The sequence below is a fragment of the Delphinus delphis genome, chromosome X (genome assembly GCF_949987515.2).
Source record: "Delphinus delphis chromosome X, mDelDel1.2, whole genome shotgun sequence".
NCBI lineage: Eukaryota > Metazoa > Chordata > Mammalia > Artiodactyla > Delphinidae > Delphinus > Delphinus delphis.
In genome coordinates, this window is record NC_082704.1 from 108350635 (window position 1) to 108378168 (window position 27534).

Consider the following 27534-nt stretch of genomic DNA (forward strand, 5'->3'; position numbering starts at 1 on the left):
CATTCCTGGCAAAGAGTCTTGATTGTGACTCAAATGTAAACTAAGTGCTTATGGAATCTTTATGTCTATTTTTATTTTCTCAGTAATCTTTTCTTTTTTTCCAGTTTCATTATACTTATAATTCATTTATAATTTCAGTAGAGTTAAATTGGAGTGGCTCAAAAAAATACCTGACTATTTACATTCAGCATCAATTACAGTAATTAATTATTTGTAGGCTAGCGTCATGACTTTGTATTGCTAGTGGTAACAATAATAACCAATACTTTTCCAGCTCCTACTATGATCTTTGCATACATTATCACCCCCTGACTACAACCCTCTTTTATAGGTGGTGTTAGTGGTGGAAATAATAATAGCCAATGTTTATTTAGAACTTACTAAGTACCAATGACTGAGGTATATCATTTGCATAGATTACTTTATTTAAACCTCAATGCTCTTTAAGGTAGGTGGTGTTATTTCCTCATTTTAAAAAGGAGAAAGAGGTTATTATGTGCCCAGATCCATACAACCAATAAGTAGCAAAACTGGGATTTGAATCTAGGTATATTTAGCCTCAAAGCCTACATTTTTGCCACTGTAATATAGTGACTACCGGAGTAGACTGTATAATACAGTGACCACTGGAGCAGATTATTGGAGGTGTTTATACGATGGTGATGGTGGACAGGCCTGATGGGAGTTTAAATTAATGTGATTAAATAGTAAAAAACATTCTAACAAGACTTAAAATTAGAATGGGGGCATTCTGATCACTTAAGGAAAAAAATAACAACTATCCCAAAAGGTTTTCATGTTAGACTCCAATGTTCAGAGCAACTTTTAAAAATACGTAATTATGTAGCAACACATGTTGTATTTTACTATTAAAAAACTCAACAACCCACATATAAATAAAAATATTACCCAACCCACAGAATTAGTTCTGATATAATTAGCAAATTACGTGTTTCAAGTAAGATTACAAAAAGAGAGAGAAAAATGTCTCTAAAACAAATTTCCTTTTATTTGAAGGATATACGTACAATTAACTTCCATATAAAAAATATAAGGTGCAACTTGAGGATGTACATTAAAAAAGAAAGAAGGCATTCAGTTAAAGGTTTTGTTTGTTTTTATAAGGTCCTTATTTTAGTCATGCTGACACTAATAATGATATTAGTAAAATACTCTAAAATAGCATTTATGCTTTAAGGTTGTCTATTTGAGTAGGTGGAAGTGAGCAGTTTCTGGTTCCAAACTTTATTGGTATTTATGAAGGTAATCAACCAAGTTTTCTACTATTGTATTACTGTTCTGCATAATTGCATAAATACTTTAGATATACATATAAATTAGAAGTCCAGCAAATGTCTAGGCTAAATTAACAGCTGTGTATCTATGACAGACATATAGGAAAAAACATTAAGGTCATATTCCAGTGTTATCTGGGCTGCTGAGATGGGTTAACACACTAAAAAAAATATAGGAACAAGACCCAATTCTTTAGCTCTTCACTATACAAGGTGCTTTAGTTTTACCATTTCAAGTTATAATATAAATTTTGTTAAAACACAATTACAAATTTGTTGAACAAGCATAAGTAAATTAAGAATTCAAAGCTGTTGGTTCAAAATAAGTCACAGACTTCAGCTTTTACACTCCTTAACATTAATTTTTCCTAGGACTTAGACATTTGAGAAACATTTCAGTTACACCATGTGCCAGTCTGCCATTTGTCATGGAACATGAAGAGCCCAGGTGGCTGCCAATGATACGAACTTTTCCGACTGGCCCCAGAAGTATGACTCAGTGCTTGTCCTGAGGTGACCACACTTCTTATAGTGGCAGGAAAAGTGTTATTATTCCATCTTTGACAGCAGCTATCAGAAAATGTGCATAATGCCACAGTTCATTCTCAAGTGATTAAGTTACATAATTTTGCCTTTCTTAAAAGGATGACAAAGCTTGAAAAATAGAATACCTAAAAATTAACATGTAAAAGAAAGTAATTCCTAAAGGACAGTAAACACCACTAGAAATTTAGAATAGAAAACACAATGGCATTTCAGTGGTGAAAGAGAAAGTACCTTACATTTTCATCTAGTTATTGAATACGCAACAGCACACCTAATACAAGAGACCTACACACATTTTAAACTTGAAAAAATCCATTAATATGTTTGTTTCCATTTTGTTAAATACTTTTATTTAGTCACTTCTCCCTATTTGGCATTCATATATTTATTAAAAAATAATTGCCAAAATCTCACTATGGTCATGAAATTTACTTACCTTATCAAACCACTGATAACTACAGATGTCACACTGTGAAGTTACTCTAGATTTTAAATAAGTAAATATTCTTTGAAATCAGGGACTCCAACTTGTTGAGGCTTTAACACAGATATAGGAATGTTGGAAAGAGAAAGGAGGAATGAGAACAGTATAAATGATGCAATATCTACTACATAGAAGAAGGAAGCAATGTTTAAAATAGGCATCAAGGAGGACATCACAATAAATAAACTCTATGAACTAATCTTAAAATAACTCAGTGGCCTTGATCATTCAAATACACTTTTTTTGATGTATCAAAGACAGCTATTTGTATTTGGTTGGGACCAATTTATTTCAATACACTAATTCTAGTAGTATGAATGAGGTTACTTAAGTTATATAGTTAAAGAATACAGGGTCAAAAATTATTCCACATTTAGAGTTTTAGGTACATGTATACCGTTCATAGTTAAAATGGAAAATTATTAAAAATACACAGTGAAATGTAATAGACTATTCAGCATAGCAAACCATTTACAGCTCTAAACAGACCACAAAATCTACTGTGTGTCCAGATTTGGATTTAATCCTGTTGCACTTGACTATACTAACAAACTGCAAAGCCTTAGAAAATGACATTTAAAATCACTGAGTCATAGCACACAGAGATTAGAAGACCATCAGGAGAAGTTTTTCTAGCAGTTAATAGCATTTTAACTCCCTGTAAATGGGGTTTGGCATTCTATGAATCTTACATTCGATTATGATAAAACGAAACCTAAACTGAACATTCTTAATGAGGGGATTATTCTATGAAGTAGGCTTGTTGCATGTGTTAATCAAGACGTGTTCTAGCTTTGACACCAGTGATCAAAAGAATTCATTCTCTTTTGTTCCTAACAGAGCTGTCCTTATAACAATGAAAAGATCTATGCATCATACTCTTTCTGAGCTGTCTTTTTGTAATTTTGGTAATAGAAAGATATGTGAATCTAGACAAGTCCTTTAACCAACCTGAGTTCGGTTGGTTACATGAAACATGATGATGGCAGAGGACCAAGAGATTTCTGTAAGTTCTTTCTTATCAATTCATCTATCTATCAATTCATCTCACAGAGAACAAGAGTGTCAGTGTAACAAACTAAGAATGTTCTTTCATTTTTTTTATTTTTTTTTTGCGGTACGCGGGCCTCTCACTGTTGTGGCCTCTCCCGTTGCGGAGCACAGGCTCCGGACGCGCAGGCTCAGCGGCCATGGCTCACGGGCCCAGCCGCTCCGCGGCATGTGGGATCTTCCCGGACCGGGGCACGAACCCATGTCCCCTGCATCGGCAGGCGGACTCTCAACCACTGCGCCACCAGGGAAGCCCAGCATGTTCTTTTATAAAAGAAATGTTACACACTGTTTTAACTAATGATGTGTTTCAATAAAGGGACATAAGTACTGTACTTGAGTTTACTTTGAATTTGCCTATCAGATATAATTAAAACCATAAATGTTAAAGGTTTATAAAAATACCTGTAAATTTTGCTAAGAATTTAAGGGATGTACTTGCACTACATTCATTAATACAAATCTGTTTGATGCATTTGCACATATCTAGAAATCACTTAATAGAACATTACACAGACCCTGATTTTAAAGGGATGATTAAAAAATGAACACCAAGAACAAAAAGCATTGTTTTTTTTCCCAGATATTCCATGTCAACTTGCACATACCACATATTCTAATTTACTTTTTCCTTGGTCTTATGAGTACATTAGTAATTCATATTTTTATTTTTATACAGTAGGACTTGTCAGCTACCTTAAAAATTTTTTAAATATTACCAAGTAGGTAGAGAAAGAATGCGAGGAGTTAGACTATGCAAGGGACCAGGAGGTATCTGCTCCTTGCTAAACTTGGGAGTTACAGTTTTCAGTAGTGAACGATTATAGAAAAGGGGAAAAAGGAGAGAGATTTGTTACCTAGTATATTAGGAATTTGCTAACCAGAATTTGTCAAAGTAATCTGGCACTGATGGCACAGACTTGAAGGATTCAGATCCACCTACAACATCAAAAATACACCTTCTGCTTTTGTTACATAACAAGTCTTTATGTAAAGTACATGAAGTTTTATGCATGACATTCAATTTATAGAACAGAAAAAAATTAAACCTTCTAAAAATTCATAAGTCCCAACTGTCACTAAAGTAGATATAAAGAAAATCAAGAATCTCGTCATTCATTGCTTCTAAACCAAATATGAGAAGGAATTAAAAATTTAGAATCAGAGAATCTTAGAGTTTTAAAGGAGAACGTGTCACCCAATTTTTTTTAAAGAAAACCAGAAGTCCAAATTATTTACCCTAGGTAACTCTGACAGAAGTATAGCTGTCTCAACCACATGATCTCACTTTTTAAAAGACATTCATTTAATTTAAAATTTACATGGTTTTAAAAAATGAGTTATAAATGGCTCAGGGGTGACCAAAAAAATCCAAATGATCTTCAAAGTTTGAATGAAAGAATAAAATATGGCATATTATTGTCCTCTGTCATTTATCATACAAAATCAAAAAGATGGAGGAAAAGTAGTAATAAAATTATGGAGAAAAATATTTCTCAAAAGCTTTAAAGTCAACATTGTTATTACACTGATTAAAAGGAGGCTCGTAATCAATTTCTGTATTTTAAAAATTCTTCTAAACCAAATTTTATATATGAGTTGACATCATTTACATGAGTGCACCAATGCTAGATATATGGAGCATTTTTCCAAGGAAAACACAACTGCAGATGTGAAACATAAGAAGAAAAACAAAACTGCTTGTAATTTAAAAAAAAATCTAGCATAGTAACACTGGGAAAATACACTTTCCAACAACCATTCCATAATATAAAATACAGGAACTAATTTGTAGTCTTAATGCTTCTCAATTGTCCTCAATCCAAATACCACTTGTGACACATGAATGAGAAAAGGCATTGTTTTGCCAGTGATTCCCCCTTGTTTTCAGTGATCCAAGCTCAAATGAATTGGTTCATTTGTTTCTTACAATTGACTGTTTCTCCTATGAAAAGTCAATACATTCTTACCACTTAAATGGAGCTCTAGTGCTCATAAGTGCCTGTTATTTTCATTGCACAGATTCAGTATTTAATAATTTTGATCACCTTGTATATGCCTGTGTTGATAAAACTCTTATATTCCAATCTTCTGACAATGGCTGAAAAATGAAATTTCAATGGTCATAAACCTTTTGGTAAAATAAAGATGAGAAGTATGAGGAACCATGATATGCAAGGACTACTACTGAGATGAGGCTCATACTGGTCGAGACTTAGCCAGGGATAGTGGAGCATCAACAGCAATGCCTTTAGGACTTTTGTACTGGGTTTCCTGCCAGGAAGAGTGAGATATACCATTCTAATAATTAGGCTGAATTACTTAAGTGATCATTTGACTCACATAAGGAAAAAACTGGAGAGAAAGGCTCCAATAAAGCTGTTAGAGAAGTGGCTACACACAAGACAAAGAAGCTAGTAAGAGGAAAAGCGTTTCCGAGACCCAGCCACCTGAAATCCATACTCCAAATACATTTTAAAATCAGTATAATCTTCTTTGTCTTAAGGCAAACATATGTGAGCTATAGCCAGCAATTTATTTCTAAACTGGAATACTTAAAAATTCTTTTCCATAAATCTCATTTAAAAATCCTATTCAGTAATTAATAATAAACTATTTTTGCCAGTGTCAAAATGTTACTCCATTTCTACTCGGACTACATGTTGACTATTCTTCAGAATTCCCTATAAAGCATATTTTCCTTACCCTCATTTTCCGATAAAGAAACAGAAGGCTTGAGAAATGAAGAGGCGAGTTAAACACACACAACGGGACAGAATTTAGGTTGGGTCACAACTGGAGAGATTTCCAGTTCCAACTCAGTACTACAAATAATTTGTATTGTCTTCTACATACAGTGCTTCCTACTAGATATTTGTCCCTTTAATCTTTTTTTTTAATTCATCTGTATTAAATGTAGAGATGCGGAAAGAGAGGGGTACAGTAGGGGAGTGAGTCCTTTGGCATGGCTACAGGTAATAAAGATGTTTTCAGCAGCCTTGAAAGGCATCATCTGGCATTTTTATTGGGGAAAGTAGAATATTAAATTCATGGCAGCCTACAAGACAGTGGCTACTATACAACGATTACTCTTAATTAACTTCTCTGAAGAACTCATGGCCATCTGCACTCTGAAAAAGCTTCCAAGTCTACTTCTCGCCATCTGTATTTCATAAGTCATGTAAATCACACAATTTGCTTCTAACATTCTGTTTTTAATTATTATGAGACTGTATTACCATAATAGCTAGTCATCCTAAATCTGTGTACTTTTGTTATGAAAAGTATCATTGGAAAGTTGTGAAAACAATTTCAATCTAAATGTTGCCCACCTACCTTGGGATAGATTCTATCCTGGGATAGATATGTGAGAATCTTGGAAAGTCAACCCATTTTTTCCAGTCACATATTCAAAGACAGCTTCAAATCCTTGATATTTAATGTACAATCTACACAGACTTTTTTTTAAAGATTTCTTTAAATTCAAAACATTCTTACCTTACTAAAACATATCAAAGCAGAAGAAAACAAAATTAACTCTCCTTCATTCTTGTGAGCATACCTTAAGAAATACCTTGTACAAAAAACAGAAGTATTTCACAGAGAACACGTTAATGCATATCCAGGCTGATACTCAGAGCATGAAATCAGGACAAGCCAGGAAGGCAATTCTAAGACATTCACATCAATATCAGCAGAATTTCACACTTTCATAGAAGTGGATTAATAACAAAGAATCAAGTAAGATGAAATTGTGATCCATATAACATTTCAGTTTATTGTGGCAAGAAAAAAACCCTGATTATCAGGTTAATGCGTTAAATTCCCAGTCACAATTTTATCTACTTATTACCAGAGGCTGTTCCTTTTAGAATTTTCACACCAGTAAACTAGAAAACAAGGAAGATAATAATAAGAAAGACACAGGAATAAAGTGCAAATATTAAAGTAGTTCTGTTTTGAAATCAAATATAATTTCTTAGAGATGTGACCAAAGGAGGTGTTAAGTTACAGCCACTCTCATACCCAGAACTCAACTACTAAACACACTACATGACCCCGTAATACAATGAAAATAAGGTGTTACATTTAGTGACAAAAAGAAAAATGCTGACTGTCTCGTAGAAAAGCAATGAGAAAAGTTCATTTGGTTATATTCCATTTCAACATATCTGCCCTAGGCAAATATCTTGCCTACGTAAATATGCATGCATATTTATATACACGTTTATATATTCAGCCTAAAATCAATTATTATAAACCACATTTATTTGCTCAAAAATGTTCATGCCTTGTTTAACATTCCTACACAGTGTCTGCAGGAAAAAGAAACTACAATTAGAAAAATTGCTGGGAATCAGGCTTTGTTAACAAGGTTTAGAATAGCACACTCTTCTGTCCAAGAGTTTACCTGCCAATCTGTTAGCAGTGAAGTAAAATACGTAGGGAGATGGAGCTAAATTTTGGTGGTCTCCACCCTATCCCATGTACATTCAGTTTCCTTTTCTTAAACACATTTCCTGATTAGCAAAAAGTTAAAAACAAAAGCTAATCAAGTAAAAAGATGAACTTCAGTTGAAGGGAAACCAGGTATGACATTCACTCAAAAAATTATTTTTTCACATGTAGAAGAGCATGAGGTTTACACAGGAGCCAAGAGGTAAGGCAGAGGTTCTTGCTGCCAGGCCAAGGTCAATGTTGTCCCTTGGGTGCATTTTGAGTATTGTGGGGAGTTTCAGGTTATCACAATGATCAGGTTACTGAATGATTGCTAGACCAACGAATGCAACAGTCCCACACTTAAGAACTGCCTGTATCCCACATGACTTTTTTTGTTTACATTTGAAAGAGTTTATTATTAACACTTACAAAAGGGCAAACCTAAGTTATTTCACATGAGATATTGCTTACATTTTGGTATAACCAAATTTGAAAATAAATTTAACTCTATTTTATTTAAATAAATATTTCAGAATAGTTTTAGGTCTACAGAAAAGTTGCAAAAATAGTACAAAGTTCTTGCATACCTGTCATCCATATTCTATTATTAACAGCTCACATTACTGCGACACATTTGTCACAACTAAGGAACAGCACTGGTATATCACTATTAACTAAACTCCACACCTCATTTTGATTTCACTAGTTTTTTCCTATCAGACTTCTTCTATCTCAGAATCCTATCCAGGACACCATAATACAAATAGTCCTCATGTCTCCCTAGCCTCCTATGGTCTGTGTTTCTCACATTTTCCTTGTTTCTGATGACCTTGACAGTTTTGAAGGAGTAGTGGTCAGGTATTTTGTAAAATGTCCATAAATTTGGATTTGTCTAATGTTTTTCTCCTGGTTAGACTGGAATTATGGGTTTGGGGGAGGAAGACCACAGAGGTGAAGTGCCATTCTCACCACATCATATCAAGGGTACACGCGATCAACATGACTTATCACTGATGATGCAAACCTTGATCACCTGGCTGACGCAGTGTTCACTAGGTTCCTCCAATGAAGTTATATTTCCCCTTCCCACACTCTACTCTTTGGAAACAGGTCACTAAGTTCAACCCACAATCAAAAAGCGGGGAGTTAAGTGTCACTTCCTTGAGATGGGAGTATCTACGTAAAATATTTGGAATTATCTTTATGGGAGATTTTTCTCTCCTCCCTCACTTCTTTCTTTATTCAGACATTTATTTACATCAGTATGGACTCTATTTATTTTATGCACTGAATTAAAATCCAATACTATTTTTGTTGCTCAAATTGTTCCAGCTTCGGCCACTGAAAGCTCTTTCAGAATGGCTTCCAAGTCTGTGACGTGCCCTCATCATTGTGTTTTCTGAGCACTTCCTTACTTTCTGGCACAAGATGCTCCAGACTCATCTTAAATTTTCCCTTCTCAGCTCTAGAATCTGCCATTTCTCCAAAAAGCTGAGGTTCCTTTTAATATGACTTTTAAATGTTCAACAGGAATTATTAGAGTGACATATCAAATGAGTCTAGCCTGTTACCTGTTCTAATACTCATTTTTATTCCAGTGTCTATCAATTCATCTGCTCTTCCATTTTCTTGTACTTATAGAATGACTTCTGAACTTACTGCTTGCTTGTCTTAAATCCAGGTATGCTCATTATAAGTAGGCAAACATATCAATTATAGTTTTTTACAGTACAGTCATTTTAAGCACCTACGTACAACAGAAACTGATCTTATTTAATTATTTTCCCTTTTTATTACAATAAAGGCATTACAGTGAATTTTTTAATAATATGAGGTAGGTTTTATTATATATGAATTTTATTTCAAGAGACATTAAATAATGTCTGTCATGTAAAGCGAGTACTGAGTCCAAAAGGATTGATGTAGGAAAAAAAATAAGGTAGACTACAATGTGTGGGCTTTATTTGGATCCTGATTTAAGGAAAAAAGAAACTGTAAAACTGTTTATGACATTTATGAAACTAGAAATTTAAACTAGATATTTAATATTAAGAAATGAATTTTGGTGTAATAATAGTGTTGTAGGGGTGAGTGTGTGTGTATATATTTTTAAATTCTTATTTTTTAGAGATACATAACCAGCCTTAATTTTTTGTGATCTTATTACTGGTACATCAGTAGGAAAAAAAATGTTAGTAGATCCCTAAGTATTATTTTGCTGTATTTATTTTATTTTTTTAATTTATTTTTTATATAGCAGGTTCTTATTAGTTATCTATTTTATACATGTTAGTGTATACATGTCAATCCCAATCTCCCAATTCATCCCACCACCACCACCACCACCCCTGCCATTTTTCCCCCTTGGTGTCCATACGTTTTTTCTCTACATCTGTGTCTCTATTTTTGCCCTACAAACCGGTATTTATTTTCTCTGTGTGTGCTGGTCACAACTGTAAAAACAAGCTGGCAAAACAGTCTCATATGAAAAAAAAACCCCTCAAAATTAGAAACCATTTTGTTTAAATATTAAATTAGACACATCTTAAAATTAATGTAGATGGAGATTCATTATGTTACCACATTTAAAAGTCTATCTCTTACCAGACCACTTATCAACACAGGATGTCAACAACTTTTTCAAAAAAAGTGACAAAATTCTCAAAAACATGCCCAAACAAAATTAATTTTAATTTGTATGGATTTTGAAAAATAATGAGCACATTAGGAGAGAAAAAGTGCTTTACAGAATCAAATGGACAATGCTAAGGCAACTTCAAAATAGTTGGTAATTACCACAGTTCACAGTTGATGTTATTTTTTAAATGTCTATTGTCCTGGCTGTTGTAGCTTTCATAAAAAATGAGAGATTTCAAATCATTCTCTCCACAACCAAAGAACAATTAAGTTGTTTTCACTTATTTTAAAACTTCCAGCCTAGAACAAACTCACCTCAAGTCTATTAAAGGAAAATAAGGAGAAACAGAAAATATCATCTTTGTGTTTTTACTCTGAACAAATCTTACTTTAAGTTTCAAAAATACATGCCAGAATATATATTTTAGATACACAGGCAAAACCATGTGTATCGTTTTAAAACATAATGTGGATGTAACTGTATCTATCATTACCATTTTACAAGTACTCAATTGATCAAACATCTCTAGCTCAACTTGACCACTCTGTATATTACGATTTTACAATAGTTTTCTGACAGATAATGATTAAATTTTCTCCAGCATATACGTTTTTTGTGTGATTCACTATGCTATCGTTTCATATCACAATTTGGTCTACGAAAAAAGAATTTCCAAACAAAACAAAATAACTTGGGTAGAACGATTACCATTTACTAGGTAGGTAAGGGTTTCCAAGCTATAGAAATGTACTGAATAAAGTCTGCTGTTCAAAGAAACACTAATGAAATGTATTGCAATAGATAGCAATGCTAACCACTACTTGGTAAATATAAACAACAGAATATAATCAAGGCCCTTACAGGTGTACCTCATTTTATTGCACTTCACTTTATTGTGCTTCGCAGACATTTTGTTGTTTTACAAATTGAAGGTTTGTGGCAACCCTGCATTGAGCAAGTCTATCGGTGACATTTTTCCAAAAGCGTTTGTTCACTTCATGTCTCTGTGTCACCTTTTGGTAATTTTTGTAGTAGTTCAAACTTTTTCATAATTATATTTGTAATATAACCTGTGATCAGTGATCTTTGATGTTACTACTGCAGCTTGCTGAAGGCTTAGATGATAGTTTGCATATTTTAGCAATAAAGTATTTTTTAATTAAGGTATATACACTTTTTTAGATATAATGCTATTGTATACTTAATAGACTACAGTAGAGTGTAAACACAACTTTTATATGCACTGGGAAACCAAAAAATTCATGTGACTCACTTTATTGCAATATTTGCTTTACTCCCGTGGCCTGGAACAAAACCCACAATATCTCCAAGGTATGCCTGTATTTGTAGTAAAATGTAATGCTCCTTAGGAACATCTATTATCAGGCACCACTACTTTTGGGGGGGAGGGTATTTTTAAATTTATAAGTGCATATTAACTATATTTTTTAAATACTCTAGATGTTTATTCATACTTATGGAAGTATCAGTTCTTTTACAAATTTAAAAACATTTTTTTATTGAAGTATAGTTGATTTACAATGCTATATTAGTTTCAGGTGTACAACACAGTGATTCAGTATTTTTACAGATTATACTCCATTTAGAGGAATTATAAAATAATGGTTATATTCTCTGTGCTGTACATTACATCCTTGTAGCTTATTTTAACTTAAACATAGTAGTTTGTACTTCTTAATCCCCTTCCCCTTCCCCATCGGTACCTCCTCCGACCCCTCTCCCCACTGGTAACCCCTAGTTTGTTCTCTGTATCTATGAGTTTGTTTCTGTTTTGTCATACTCTTTCATTTAGTTTTTAAATTCCACATATAAGTGAAAACATACACTTTAAAGTAAGTCATTCTCTGTCTGACTTACTTCACTAAGCATAATACCCTCTAGGTCTATTCATACTGCTGCAAATGGAAAAATTTCATTCTTTTTTATGGCTGAGTAATATTCCTGTGTGTGTGTGTGTGTGTGTGTGTGTGTGTGTGTGTGTGTGTGTGTGTATATACCACATCTTCTTTATCTATTCATCTGTTGACAGACACTTAGGGTGCTTCCATATCTTGGCTACTGTAAACAATGCTGCTATGAACGCTGGGGTGCATGTATCTTTTCTAATTAGTGTTTTCATTTTCTTCAGATATATACCCAAGAATGGAATTGCTGGATCATATGGTAGTTCTAGCTATTTAATTTTTTGAGGAATCTCCATACGGTTTTACATAGTGCCTGTGCCAATCTACATTCCCACCATGAATGAACTAAGGTTGCCTTTTGTCCACATCCTTGCCAACATTTATTATTTGTGGTATTTTTGATGACAGCCATTCTGACGGTGTGAGGTGATATCTCATTGGGGTTTTGATTTGCATTTCCCTGAAGCTTAGTGATGTTGAGCATCTTTTCATGAGGCACCATGTACTTTTATTAGCAATCCTTTGAGAACAAAACATCTCAGAACTGGGCTGGTTAGTAGTAGTAGCCTAAAGTAGATCTTTTGCCTAGGTCTACACTCAGAAGAGGAGAGCATCAAACTCTTGGAGTTCACTTCAAAATAAGAAAGATGAGGGGCTTCCCTGGGCGCCCAGTGGTTAAGACTCTGTGCTTCCACTGCAGAGGGCACGGGTTTGACCCCTGGTCAGGGAACTAAGATCCTCATGCCGTGCAGCATGGTCAAAAAAAAAATGTCACCAATACTATAGTTGTATGAGGCATTTTTGTCACTGGCTAAAGTTCTATTTTGAGTGGAAACGCTTTATCACCAACCAACAACACACACAACACACACACACACACACACACACCCCTATAGAGGTCAAAAGAACCCAATGACCACACCCCACCTTACCACACACTTAAGAAAGTAGGTCTGACAGAGAGGACATCAACATCTTTGCAAATGTTCCCAGGATTCCTCTCATGTCACATCTATCCCTGGTAGAAAGGCAAGGTAATCATATTATGTTTTAGAACCAGTTAGAAATTCATTCAAATTCTGCTTCTTCCACTTAATATTTATTCATTCTTGAAAATATTTATTGAACACCTGCTTGATAAATATTTTGGTATACAGGACAAGTGATTCAATGTTTCTAAGAAAAAGTTTCTGCATCTGTAAAACAGGGATAATTCCAACCTTTCAGGGCTAGGATAAGTATAAGATGACGCAGGGAAAGCACCTAGCACAGTACACGGTATATAGTAAGTAGTCAATAAATATTATCTATTAATAGTTCTGCCTCTGAAGATTACCAATAGAATGAAACTTCTTCATAATTAAAAAAAAGCTGACCTTTATCATGCACTTGCTGTGTGCTAGGCATCGTTTTAAGCATACCATAACCCTATGAGGTAGGTAATATTATCACCCCTATTTTACAAAAATGAGAAAACCTGGCAAGTTACTTCAACCCTCCCTCACTAAGATCACACAGCTAGGAAGTAATGGAGCCTGGATATAACTAACACAGGCATCTGATTTCAAAGTACTCTTTATTATATACTAAATGGTGCCAATTTTTAAAAGGTAGAAAATTCAGAAACTTTTAAAAAGTCAAGTCTTAAGATAATTATGTATAAACTTGAACTATGTTCTTCATCCATGGAAGTGTAAATCCAATCCAGTAGGCAGAAAAGAAAAAAGAGTTAATGTTCAACCTAATTCCATCACTGAACAGCTGTACATCTCTGTTGAGCTGCTTAACTTCTGTAACTTACCTGTTAAAGGGTGTTAACAACTGTCCCTTATTTCACTTTTAAGTACTACTACTACTAATAGATGTGAAATGCATGAGACCTTTATAACATGGGCTAATGAGGGGAAGAACCAAGCTGTACTACAGGATGTTTGCAAAAATATTCCAAAAAGTCAAAAAACTGATTCCAACCAAGTATGTAGAAATCCTAACTAAAAATATAACTCATTTCTAGCTTGCATATTTTCACTATGGAAATGGCTCCTGGCAAAGTATGATACTTAAAAACATCACATCCTCCAGGATCAAACAATTTCTTTCCAATCTTAATTACACTATTAGATTGATCAGCAAGCCCTTTCTTCACATATCAAAAGTAAAGTTCAATAGGAACCTACTCAAATTATCACAAATCCCAAATAAACAATCTGAATTAGCATGTTTTTACCATAAATAGACTTAAAACATTATGTCTAGGGACAGATTAGAAAGAAAAATTATCTAGCTCTAAACATTCCACAGAATGAGCTGCTCTCTGCTTGTCACAATTCAACATCAAATTGAAAGCCTCTGGTCTGACAGCTGTTGGGCAAGGTAGCAGCCTTCTAGATAAGCAAACCTGTCATTAATTTAATGCAACATTGGTGCCAACAGAGACGGTCGCAAAACTCACCATGTCACCAATGCAGAGGGAAATGAGGAAGGAGCACCTGCCTTGCCATCCATATGCGGGCTCGTACCACACTCAACTTGGTTTCCACACAGGCTCTGGCAGGCAGGGAGAAAAACTAGCAACTGGACTCTAATGTCTATTTTGAGCACCAGTAGCAACAACTCTACAATTCTTTCTCTTTTATATATATTTTTAATAGCCCAGTACCTCGTTTACATAGCCAAAATATAAGTGAATTACACAAACTTAAAATATGAATTTTCTGCTCAGCCAGGTGAAAAAAAATCACAAGTCGCCAGGAGTATCAAACATTTTGAAAATAATATGGATAGCTGAAATAAACTCCCACATACACATATAAAACATACCAAAATTATAACAAGAATTCCGCTAATGCTGTTGAAATTACTCATTGAGCATAATTACTTAAAACAAGTATTTCAAAGGTTTTTTATTAATAAATTAATTAGAAGTCTAACATCTTGCTAAAAAATAGATTATTTTGTAATCTTTGTGTAAACAAGTTGGAAAAAGTAAAATACAGGATCTAAGTCAGCCTTCCATTGATTTCTTCTAGACAAAAACCATGTTGCAAGCCCATTTTAAAAATAGCAGATATGGCTGAAACAAAATAAAAAGTTCAAACAAACAAGAGGATATTGGGTAACACTTTAAAAGCAAGTAACAACGCAGTTTCTTCCTATCATCTTATCAGAAGACTATCCAACCTACCTAATAAAACTAATTTCTGGGGCTTCCCTGGTGGCGCAGTGGTTGAGAGTCCGCCTGCCGATGCAGGGGACACGGGTTCATGCCCCGGTCCGGAAAGATCTCACATGCCATGGAGCGGCTGGGCCCATGAGCCATGGCCGCTGAGCCTGCGTGTCCGGAGCCTGTGCTCCACAACGGGAGAGGCCACAACAGTGAGAGGTCCGCGTATCGCAAAAAAAAAAAAACTAATTTCCAAGAACATTAATGTCAAGTAAATATAAAACAGACAAGTATGCTACATTTGATATTAGTTATGTAACAGTGTTCTTACTGTGGCAAACTAGAATACATTAATGCCATTGTGAGTTTTGGTTTATTTAATAAATCTTGGTTTTTAAAACAATTTTATGTTGTGACAAAATATTCAATAGATGAACACAGAAAACTAAAACAGCAGTTATTGTACTTTAGTAAAATTTAAAATTCAATGAATTTATGCAAATACCCACAACCCTTTCTTTTCTGAAATTGAAAGAATAAGATAATGAAAGCTTCTATTAGAATTAATGATTGTAATTTAAATTGGAATTGAACAAGAAATTAAATACATCTTTCAAGTTAAAAAAAATACTAGCATGTTTAATGGTTATTTGTAATTCAAACCAGGGCACAATTGCAATCCACTGATTTGCAGTACTAGCTAGAACATTTAAGCCCGAAGGTGTTGTTTTATTAAGAGTTAACAGACAGGCAAAGTTATGTTAAAGTCTTAAAAATTTCACTTATTCTGATTTATGTTTTAACAATTCTAAATTTAGGGGGAGGGGCACACTTTATTAGAAAAATCTCTATAACGTGCCTACTAGTAGCATGTAATTCACAAAAAATCCACATGAGGCACCTGTATGCAACAAGTTATGCTTTACAGTAACTATCTACATAGGTTCTTAATGAGTGCTCTTCAAAAATTAGTCCAAATAAATTTATATTTGGTTTAAAAAATTAAAATTTATTTTTGAAAATCAGAGTGAGATGAGGTTATATAACAAATGCTGATTTAAGATGCATCTTTAAATATCTTAATTTTATTCCTATTAATAAAAATGTAGATTCAACATTAAATATAATGAGAAGATAATGGTTCTCATTAAGCTAACGGGCTTTTTTTTTTTCATTTTATCCTCTATATTAACAAATAAAGGGCATTTTCTTCTCACAACAGAAAAATATATTTAAATTTCTTATATGAACTTTATTTTCTTTACTTTTTTAAGAGGAAAAATGTAAGGCATTTTTTTCAATTTCATTCTACCATGCATTCCAAAATATATGGTGTTCTTTTTTTTTTTTTTTTTTGTGGTACGGGGGCCTCTCACTGTTGTGGCCTCTCCCGTTGCGGAGCACAGGATCCAGACGTGCACGCTCAGCGGCCATGGGTCACAGGCCCAGCCGCTCCGCGGCATGTGGGATCTTCCCAGACCGGGGCACGAACCCGTGTCCCCTGAATTGGCAGGCGGACTCTCAACCACTGCGCCACCAGGGAAGCCCATATGGTGTTCTTTTAAAAACACCAAAATGAAGAAACAATTAGAAAATTTGTATGAAAGAAAATACTTAAGAAAAGGGGTATGTTTTAATTTTTTAAGAAGTTTGCCTATTGCGTTGGCCTATGAAATGACATCAGCAAATAATATTTATAGCATAAACACGGAAGTGTTATAGATTCACTGAAATTATTAACGTTTCTTAACGAAATGAATCTACACCATGATTTCGATCATTGAATTGGCTAGACAGCAACACAACTATGAAAAATGGACAAAGCAACCCTACTTACACTGTATTCTGGCACACAGTATACAACTCGTCTCTGAAGTATCCATTAGGGCATTATAAGGGACTTTACGTGCATCGTCATTTAGGAAAGCAGATTTGTCGACAGACCAGTAATCTGTGAATAAATTTATTTATTCCTTTACTCAACAAATATTTCCTAAGTGCCTACTTTTCACCAGATACTTTCTTATGCACTGTTATGCAAAAAGATGGGTTCCCTGCCCTCATCAAATAATACAAATAAAGGTAAAAAATAAAACTGGCAAATGGAACAAAGAAGATATACACGGTACCAAGAGAGTGCATAACTGAGGATTTGATGTGATATGGCGATTCAGGAAGGCTTTTCTGAGGCAGAGGAGGGAATGCTTGAGATCTGAAGGATGAGCAGGATTTAACTGGGTGAAGCAAAAGTGCAAAGGCTCAAGGGCTGGGTAAACAGGACCGAAAGAAGGCCCGAGTAGCTAGTGCTAGCAATGAGGTTTACCTCACAGGCAACAGCCAAACCTTCCAGGGTCTTATAGGCCATTTTAAGGACTTTATCCTAAAAACAGTGAGAAACCATTAAATTTTTTAAGCTGATGGGGAAGATAGGATTAGATGGGAATCATTCTCAAGAAGTTCATCCTGACTACAGGTTTATGGATCAAACAAAGTAAGATGCTGTAGTTATCATGACCTTGACTGAAAAGATAATATTTTATCCTTTGCAAGAGGAGAAAAAGAGGAAGCAGAGTACATAAATTTTACCTTTTCTAAACCCAACCACCACTTCTCAAACTTTTCCACTGATGTATCCTTAACTGCTGAACAGAGTGTACTCATAACCCTGGGAGGTCTGGGAAACGCAGCTTTAAAACAGCCTGCTGCAAGGCTAAAATTCCTGTTAAGCCTCTGGTCTCATCTTTAAAATCATGCCAATTTTGCTTTCTATACCATGAATATAATATCTATGTTTATTTTAATATAAAAATAATATTTTAAAATACTTAGCAAAAATCAACTTTTTGGCTTTTGATCATTTGGCTTTCACAACCACAGAAATGTACCATTTTGGGTAGCACAGGCCTATGCTATGCGTGAAAACTGAATTCACTCACTGAATGCTATTCAAAACAATGAGCCTATTCTTGAGCCAGACACTAATCCATGACAAACTCATAAACATAAAGCTTTAGACTCCATTTTGTTTTTCAAATTACTCACCCTCCCTTTCCCCCACCTTTAAATTAGTACTGATGATCCATCCTTCTAGGACTCTTTATAGAAGCTAATGCTTCATCTTTCACAATAAGCCTTGTGTGTGAGGGAAGTCACATAGAACGCTAAAAGTCATTAAGAAAATGTTAGGTCCTAATCTGAGGTCACTCTGCTATGAATGAAAATGATAATTTATCATTGCTTTAAGAACAACATCAACATTTAAAAGCCAATCTGCATTCTTCATGTAAGAATTTGGATCAGTAAAATTCTAAATATCCAACAACATAATGTTAATGATGTAATTAATATTCAAAATAACTCATTTTAACATTATTTCCAAATTATTCCTGAGAAACAGAAATGGGCTTATTTTTGGCAGCCGAAGTTTTATAATGCGGTATTTATTTAAACTCAGGACATGATGAGAGTTTTATTGTCTTTGTGAAATGCAGATTTGTTCTTGTACTTTTGTGCCACCTACTCATGCTCCTCCCTCACTTTCCCTGTACTGCCCACCTTTCTCTTTCAACCAGACAAACGTAGACTCAACGCCTCTGGTTAATCGCCCCATCTCAACTCTAGAGTCTCTTGCTGTGCTTCTACATTTAGAATACATCCCTCTTAGAATATACCTTAATTAAATAAACTGCTTAAACAGTTGCTCAAACCTTCCCCATGGATTCCTTCCTGACTTACTAAAATCATCATCTTCTCTTTCCATTGGTGCTTGTATACATATGCAAACTCTTAAAATTTACCAAATGTACTAGTTGGTACCTGTCTCTGTCTTGGCATAGGTTTGCCAATGTCACTGCCAACCCTTACAGAGACTAATTTCTCCAAAGCAGGGAATTATTTAAATTCATCCATCAAAGCACCTTCCATGCTGAAGTACTAAGTAAATATCTAAGAACTAGAATACATCTACATAAATAAACTCTTTTTTTTCCTACTATGCACTATATCATGTGTGTTACCTTAAGGAGCAAATGTTAATGACACTACAAACAAAACGTTTCTTGTGAACTAAACTCTACATATCAAAAAGGTAAATTTCCTCTTTGTATAAAATGACAAGAATTCCTGTTCCAAAAATGTCAAATCCAAAGTAGGTGATTGTTGGTTACTATCTAGTCACGCTGCAATTGAGAAAAAACCTAATTTTTCAAAAAGAGGTAATAGCACCAATTTAAACATTTAGCATATTTTTTTTCCCTTACGGTGTATACTTCTCAAGTTCCTGCCACAAAATTATTTCTGATCTCTCTCTCAAAACAGTTTAACTCAAAATTTTGACATTTTCCTTCACCTGATTAAGATAAATTTCAACTTCAGCTCTGGGTCCTATGAGGGGGAAAAAAAATTACTAAAGGGCATTGTACCTGTCAAAACTGCTTTCCGTTATGGGACACATTTTCCTCTAGAGCATGTAAACTTTTACACTAAATAGATCTTATTTCATCACTGCATTTTCCTCTTTTTAGGGTTGTATGCAAAACGTTGGCTTTATCTTTGTTTTTTAATACCTAAAATAATGTATTTCATTTTCAGTCCTCAAGAAGGCTGAGTCATCAGGACAGAAATTAGAAGTCAGTGAATGCTTCTTAAAGAAAATGGTTTATAGTAAACAGGAAAGACCAGAGCAGTTAATTGTGGGATGGCTTCAGAGGCTATCTTAAAAATTTAGATGATTTTAGGAATCATAATAACATAAGAGTGCATGGAGCTAAGTTACAGAGACCGTAAGAGAAGATCAGCAAAGCGGGGCCTGTCCGTTGACTCTGAAAACAATAATCCATTTTATTTGATCCAGAAAGGGATTAAAGATCACTGGAAAAAATGTCAGAAAGGGAGCTGGCCCTGGAAAATAACTTTATCTTAGTCATCTGGATATTTTGAAAGAATTTCAAAAGGCAGAAAAGGTGTGAGAAAAAAACTGGAATTATTGGGTGTGACATGGACAAGGAAAATTAATGATAAAATTAATAATAGGGGCCCAAACGTGTTCAAAGGTTTTTGTTGTATTTCAGAAGGCAAAAAAAGTAGACTCAAGCAACTGCAGATTATGAAATATTTCTAGGCCCTGCAAGTGAACAGACAGGAGCTGAGAAATAATGTATTTTAGAGTAACAGACTGAGCAAAAATTAGAAACAGTTATTGGCCTACTTTTCTACCTATAGCTTTTCCCAATAACTGCTTTGCTTTTATTCACTGTAAAAAGGTTTATGTTTTAAAATTTTGTCAAAACTACAGGAGGACTGAATGTAATTTCCAACTGAAAAAGGTTAGTTGCAAGCACTAAATGATGAGTATTTGATTTTCTCAAAAAATATTTTTATAAAATTAATTTTTAAAATTAATTTTGAAGGCTATGAGACATTTCCTAATAGCCTGAAGTACTATCAGGATAATGTGGGATATAAATGCTTATTCTACTGACTCATGAGGAGTTCATATATTTACTGGAACTAACATTGACACTGTGTCACATCAAATTTCTATTGTCAGGAGAAAATTCAATGAGTATTGGATTTCACAAATAGTGGAGTTAGGGGTGAGCAAAAAAATAGGAAGTATTTCCTCATACTGTTTTTTAATAATAATTAACATAAATTTAATACTTACGTGTCCCTCAAATATATTTTAATAAAAAGTAATAAAGTGAATTGCAGTGTATATATGGTCCTTCATAATTAATCTTGAATATATTCTACCAAAGTTTAATAATCTTGTCAGCCAGGGGTTTTTCCCTTCATTTCCCTCTCTGCTGACTGAGTTTCTATTGCACTTCTATAAATTGTCTGGAAGCATTAAACATATGGCCATGCTATTCTTATATGCTTAATGGTTCCTTTTCTGTTTAGTGAAGGAAAAAAATACCCTAGAAAGAGCATAAAGCATATACCTTACTAAAGAGAGTTATAACTATCTACGATTGTGACTAGGTGAAAGCATATGCCATATATATGCTTTAAATGTTAAGGATGATGAAACTGTCACATTAGGAGCATGTTTTAAAGAACTCCCACAATGCTGCAGTTGTTCAAAAGTCCTGTTCATCCTTTGGTACTGCCTTTATAACACTATACATTATACAACACTAAATGAGGTTTGGCCATTCCAAAGCTACAGCCTAAATTAATTGACTTTTAAACATTAGTGCATCTGAAGAAAGGGTGAAAAGTATTTTTAAGTGTATTTTGTAAAGTTTATTTGGGGAAAAGGGTGGGGGGGATTAATTAAGCTAATAGTGTACGTTACCTTAATTAAGTTAATTAATTTGAGGAAATGCTTGTTTCATCTTAGTATTTTTTTAAACCTTATTTTCTGATAATATCTCAAATCAAATTTATATGAAGATTATGGAAATTTCAGCAGTAAGCAGTTTGGGACTTGAAATATACAGATAATGACATCAGTTATTCTCTTCCAGTCTAATGTATACAAAGATACACAAATTCTGTCTTCTCAAATAGCTCTAAGATGCATCACCAACAGGTATGAAAATAAGTTATTCAACTTAAATATAACAATCACTTAAAATCACAGCTAATGATGTAAGCCCAACTCCAAAGAAGCTGCATTTTAGGCTGGAGAGATTTTTAAAGGACTAGTGTACTGAGAAACTAAAAATGTGTGTCAGAATATGTACATCATATGTTCTACATGCTTCAGTGGACCTAAAGTGTAGAGAGTGGGGAAAGTGCAAGAATGTACTGGGAGGGTGGGAGGTGAAGAAGATGGAGTATGCAGCACTCACTACAAGCATCATGGGAATTTGTGAGAGGTAGTCTCTGAAGGTAATCTGACTCCCAAGGAGCCAAGACAGCTTTTCTTTGAGTATTTCAGTAACAAGACTCAAATTGAAGTAATCTTTTAGGCAAATTCAAAGAAAGGGTTTTAATTAAGCAGTCTTGCTTTTCGCATGTGCTCTGGCTCTTTCTTCCATGACTGAGAAACACAGAAGTTAGATGTTTGTCTGCATCTGACAATCCGAAGGGGGGAAAAATTGGTGGGAATCTAGGAGAGCAGAATTTCAATAGCAATATGAAAACAGAAGAAGAAACAGAAAAAAAATAATGAGCCACTGCAGGACTTTGTCTTAGTCATGGCACCCATGGCACCTTAGCACAATGCACCGCACACAGGGGGGCAGTCGATAAATAATGAATTCGATTTAATTCAGTACACTCTCATTTGTACTGCGCTTTGCAGTTACAAAGCACTTTCCACATATTAGAAAAGAAAAACGAAATAAATGAAGAATAAAGGGGCAAGTAAGGGAATAAGAGGAAAGCAAATGGATAAAGGAAAATCCACAAGACAAGCAAGAGGCTGAAAAGGCTCGGGGGAAAAAGAAAAAAAAATTGAGTTTCCCTCTGTTGCTCTCAATCACTTCCAATCACGCTACTTTCGTTCTAAAGTACCTGGAGCTTAGAAAGTCTGACTGCTAAGCAAGCCCTAAGAAGGGGCTCCCTCATCTTTGAAACTGCATTTGCAAATGATAAGCCTTTGGGCCCTGACTAATCCACCCAGAGTTTGTGCCTAGGAATAACCACAAGCAAAACTCTTAACATCTCCCAAGTGCGGCGAGGAATCCTTTTTTGTCCATCCCCTCCATCCCCTGTCAGCATTCCCCAAATCTTAGGAATCTTGGGGATGGGAGGGGGCGCAGTGGTCGTGAGGAGAGGGTCCTCTAACTCAGACAACAGACAACAGAGGGAGATAGTGAGGCAGGAAAGCCCAGGGACAGAGAAAAAGCCCACGTTTGAGATTAAGAGGGCGAATGTCTTTAAGTATGGTTATTAGAAATTGCCCAGGGGAAAAAAGGGGAGAGTCTTCAAGATGGAATAAATGAGGGGACACTTGAATGTGCATCACTTTACACCTGGGGTCGAGCCCCCAATAAAAAGCTTTAAGATTCAAAGCCTCAAGCCGCCAGAAGAGGAGGAGGCAAAGGACGCGGGGGGATGCACAGGAGGAGCCACAGATACCAGCGCAGATGCTGTCCCAGGGGAAGCATGTTTTCCTCTCCCCCAAAGCAGCGCATCCCCCGAGCATCCTCAGCCCAACCTGGGGAAGAGGGGGAGCTCTCCGGATCCAAACCCCGGCGGCCGCGTCGTGACACCATTATGTGGGCTTAAAAGTTGCAGGGAGAGTTGGCGCAAGAAAAGGCACTTGGCAGGGGCGGCCGCCAAGGGGGCGTCAGGATTCCCAGGAACAAAGGGGCCGGGGAACGGGCGACCGTCCCTGGGGGCTCCTCCCTGAGGGGAGAAGGCAGGGTCGACACGTCCTCCCGGCCTGGGGGCACCAAGGGGAGCTAGGAGCCGGAAAGACTGACAGGGATTCCGCCGTCCGGCTCCCAGCCTCCCATCGGGTCGCCCCGGCCACCCCCGCGCTCTCCGCGCCCCTCTCCGGATGGGAAGCCACTGGCTGGAGACAATAGGAGACCAGGATCCCGAGCCCCAGTCAGCCCTGGAGGTCCCCCGCTGCCCTCGGCGCCCCACGATCAGCCGGCTGCAGCCCCGATGGCGGGCTCGGCCGCGGCGGGCGCCCCTTCCCTCCCGTGCGCCGGGACCCCGAGCCCCAGGGCCGCCTCGCCCTCCGCACAGCGGGCATTACCTTTCATCCAGTCCACTACTTGACTCGGAGACCATTTGCTCACCGGTTCCATGATCAGAGCCATGAGCACAGGGTCGGTTCCGCGCGGGGCGCGGAGCTCGGAGCTCAGACACAAAACGAACTCAGCAGCCCGAGCCGCCCTCAGGTGGGGTCCCTCGCTGGCTGCTGCCTCGCTGGGCGGGCGGCGCGGAGAAAGCGGCTTTTGTGTGTCGAGTCTCGCGGCTGCAGCGGTGGGAGCGGTGACGGGGAGGGAAAGGCGCCGGGGTCGCGGCTCCGCGCCGGGTCTGCTCGCTCCCCGCTGAGGCGGCGGCTGCTGCCGTGGCTCCGCAACTCCGCTCGGGTCTCCGTCCCTCCGGGGCTTCAGTTCATGGCTTGCACTGCCGAGGGTCGCAGCGCTAATGGAAGGAGCTGCCGCCACACGCCCGCAGCCAACTTGCCCGTTCGCCTCGTGCGCGAGAGTGAAGCCCCCGGCACGACCAGCAGCCCGGCGGAAATGACGAGGGGCCTCCTGCCACCCAAAATATCTCTCCGCAGCCCTCGGGTGCGGGGCGCGCGCACCACGAGCCCCCCGCCCGCTCGCTGCCGCGCGGTCCCGCCCCCGGGGCCGACGGCAGCCGCGCCAGGCGCGTGCGCGTGCGCGCGCCGGCACGAGGCCCGATGCCGGGGTCCGCCTGTCAGTCAGGCAGGTGCGGGCGGCTCGTAGCGTCGCGTTCCCGCCCAGCGGGCCGCCCCGGGACGGAGGCGGGCGAGGAGCGCGTGCGCGGCGGCGGCGGCCGTGGCGGCGGCCCGGGTTCCAACCTCGGGTCGGTCGGTCAGCCAGTCAGCCAGTCAGTCAGTCAGTCAGGTGCCGGCGGCGGGAGTGCGGCTCCGAAGGGCCTCTGAGCGGACGTGGCGGCGGCGGGACGGGCTGCCCACCAGTTGAGCGCCGAATGCTGAGGCAGCTGAGGAGGTACCTGCGGCCCCGCCGCCGAGGGGTGGGGGACGCCGCTGAGTTCGGGGGTTACAGCGGGAGCCCGGGCTTTCCTCGCTCCCGCCCTCCCCGCTGCTGAGTGGGCTCCCGAGGTGATTCCCCAGCCCCGCGTACGCCCGCGGAGACGGAGGCGTGGAATGCCGCGGACGGGGACCGGGCTCCGCCAGCCAGAAACGCAGCGATGACGAGGCAGGAGGGCCGGTGCTGTCGGACCGCCCCCGGTGCTGCACCGGCCCTGGGAAGTCAGGCGCGGAGCCTGGAGCCTTCGAGCGCCGGCCGTGGCGATTCCGAGGGAGGTTCGGCCCCACGTGCCTTTTGAAGGGCTTGGTGTCTGGTTTTCGGCCAACTCCTCCGACGCTCAGAGCACCCACTACCCATTTTAGAGGATGTCCTTTTGTTTTCAGATATTCTTGTGTAAGAACTGAAGGGTAACACTGGGCTTGAAAATGAGTGACAGAGTGTAAACAACATGGTTCTTCAAAACTCCTGTTCTTCCGAAATCTTACACAGGCTCCTGTGCAGTCCTTAGTAAAACAGTTTACCTAATGAGGCTCGACTTAAACGACAAATAATTCAAACTAGAACGTTTGGACGCAAAGTCTCTGCCACCGTTGTAGGTGTTTTCTCTTTGTCATTCTTAAATAGTTCCACTGAGTAAAAGAGAAACTCATTTTATTTCTATAACCATTGCAATAATGGCAATAGGTTTTGCCAGTTCTTGCAGTAACCCATTTTCTCTAGTTCAATTGCATGAGATGCAGAGCTGCCACTTTTTTCAACTAACATGAGTTGACATCACCCCCACCTGCCCCCTCCCCCACCACAAAGAGCTGAAACCACAGTAAAAATATTTTTGATCATTTCAGGCTAGTGATACACAACAAGTAAAACTTAAGATGGCCTGTCTGTAGGCTTGTTATTTATTTTTCTAATAATACAAACTTAAAAGTATATGAGAGGGCTTCCCTGGTGGCGCAGTGGTTGAGAGTCCGCCTGCCGATGCAGGGGACACGGGTTCGTGCCCCGGTCCGGGAGGATCCCACATGCTACGTAGTGACTGGGCCCGTGAGCCATGGCCACTGAGCCTGCGCATCCGAAGCCTGTGCTCTGCAACGGGAGAGGCCAAAATAGTGAGAGGCCCACGTACCACAAAAAAAAAAAAAAAAGTATATGAGAGAATTTGGAAAGAAATGTAGATTATCTAGACAAGTCTACACTCAGACGGTACAGGTATAGCACTTTCCTTTCATAATCCAGACCGTGGTTGTGATTTACAGTTTTTTTCTTGGCTGACCAGGTGTGAAAGGTATTGTATTTTAGAGTGCCTACATTCCAGTGTTCTCGGAACATTGCATCAGTATTTCTAGAAAAGATCATTTCCAGCATCAGTACTTTATGGAGTAGCTTTATGTTCAGAAACGGAATGGAATGGATGCATTGTGAATCATTAGAGGTTACAGTCACAGGGAGATGTTAAAAGTAATTTGATCAAAATAATACTGCTAATAATAACAATGAACATTTACTGAGCACTGTGCTAAGTACTTTACATATATTTTATCCTCAAAACAGCTCTCTCATTAGCCACGTTTTACAGATGAGAAACTCTTGGCTATCACATTTACTTCCTATCCCCAGAGCCTATTACACATAGTTCAATAAATGTTGAATAAATTAATGAATAAAGCTTACAGATGTTAAGTAATTTGTCTGAGCTCATGACGCATGATTGTAGTACCAAGTTAAGGTGATTCCAGAATATGACTTTTAAAACTAGTAAAACGGTTTGTATCAGTGTTCCAAACTGAACAGTACTTTGGAAGGGGAAGGTCTATTGAATGTTAACTGAATATGTCTCATCAGAAAGTTAACTACAAAGGAGGCTAAGAGTCACCGTGAGTGTTCCTGCGCGGTACCAACTGTGAGAATATAGGAAATGAAGAAATTTGGCTGAAACACCAAACAGTATATCCTGACTGTGCTTGTATGACAAGCAACCAGACTACATCATATTGTAAGCAAGCTTAAAGTGAGATATTGTTTGCATAATGAATGGAGTATCAAAACAAATGCCGAACACCAGGATGCAGTAAAAATAAAAGATACGTATTTCATGAAAAACCAGTACCAAAGAAGATGGAATAAAAGGTCCTAGAGAAAGAGGATTTTGAGAATTACGTCACAGAATTAAGTTGTACATGTTCTCCTCCTATATATGTTACAGTAAGGAATTTATTTAATATAATCACCTGAGATAACTATTAGAAAAGTAATTGTAAAAACTAGGAATGACTTAGCCAAAATGTGAGTGTGGGGTTATACTGTCTAATAGCGTTCACCAAGGCCTTAGGTATTTTTCCC

General features: G+C 37.7%; 1 protein-coding gene across 4 annotated transcripts in view; it reads right to left on the reverse strand.

Moving 5' to 3' along the window:
* CNKSR2 (connector enhancer of kinase suppressor of Ras 2) overlaps window positions 1–24641 on the reverse strand; it is a 258494-nt gene extending 233853 nt beyond the window's left edge. For 3 of the 4 annotated variants that reach the window (XM_060001667.1, XM_060001665.1, XM_060001663.1), the window contains exon 1: window positions 24204–24383. In XM_060001667.1, coding sequence (XP_059857650.1) covers window positions 24204–24267 — 64 coding nt within the window. In that variant the 5' untranslated portion in view covers window positions 24268–24383. Of the gene's footprint in view, window positions 1–24203 lie in introns of all 4 variants that reach the window. The other variant, XM_060001666.1, reaches the window with a different exon arrangement.
* Window positions 24642–27534: the final 2893 nt, after the last annotated feature.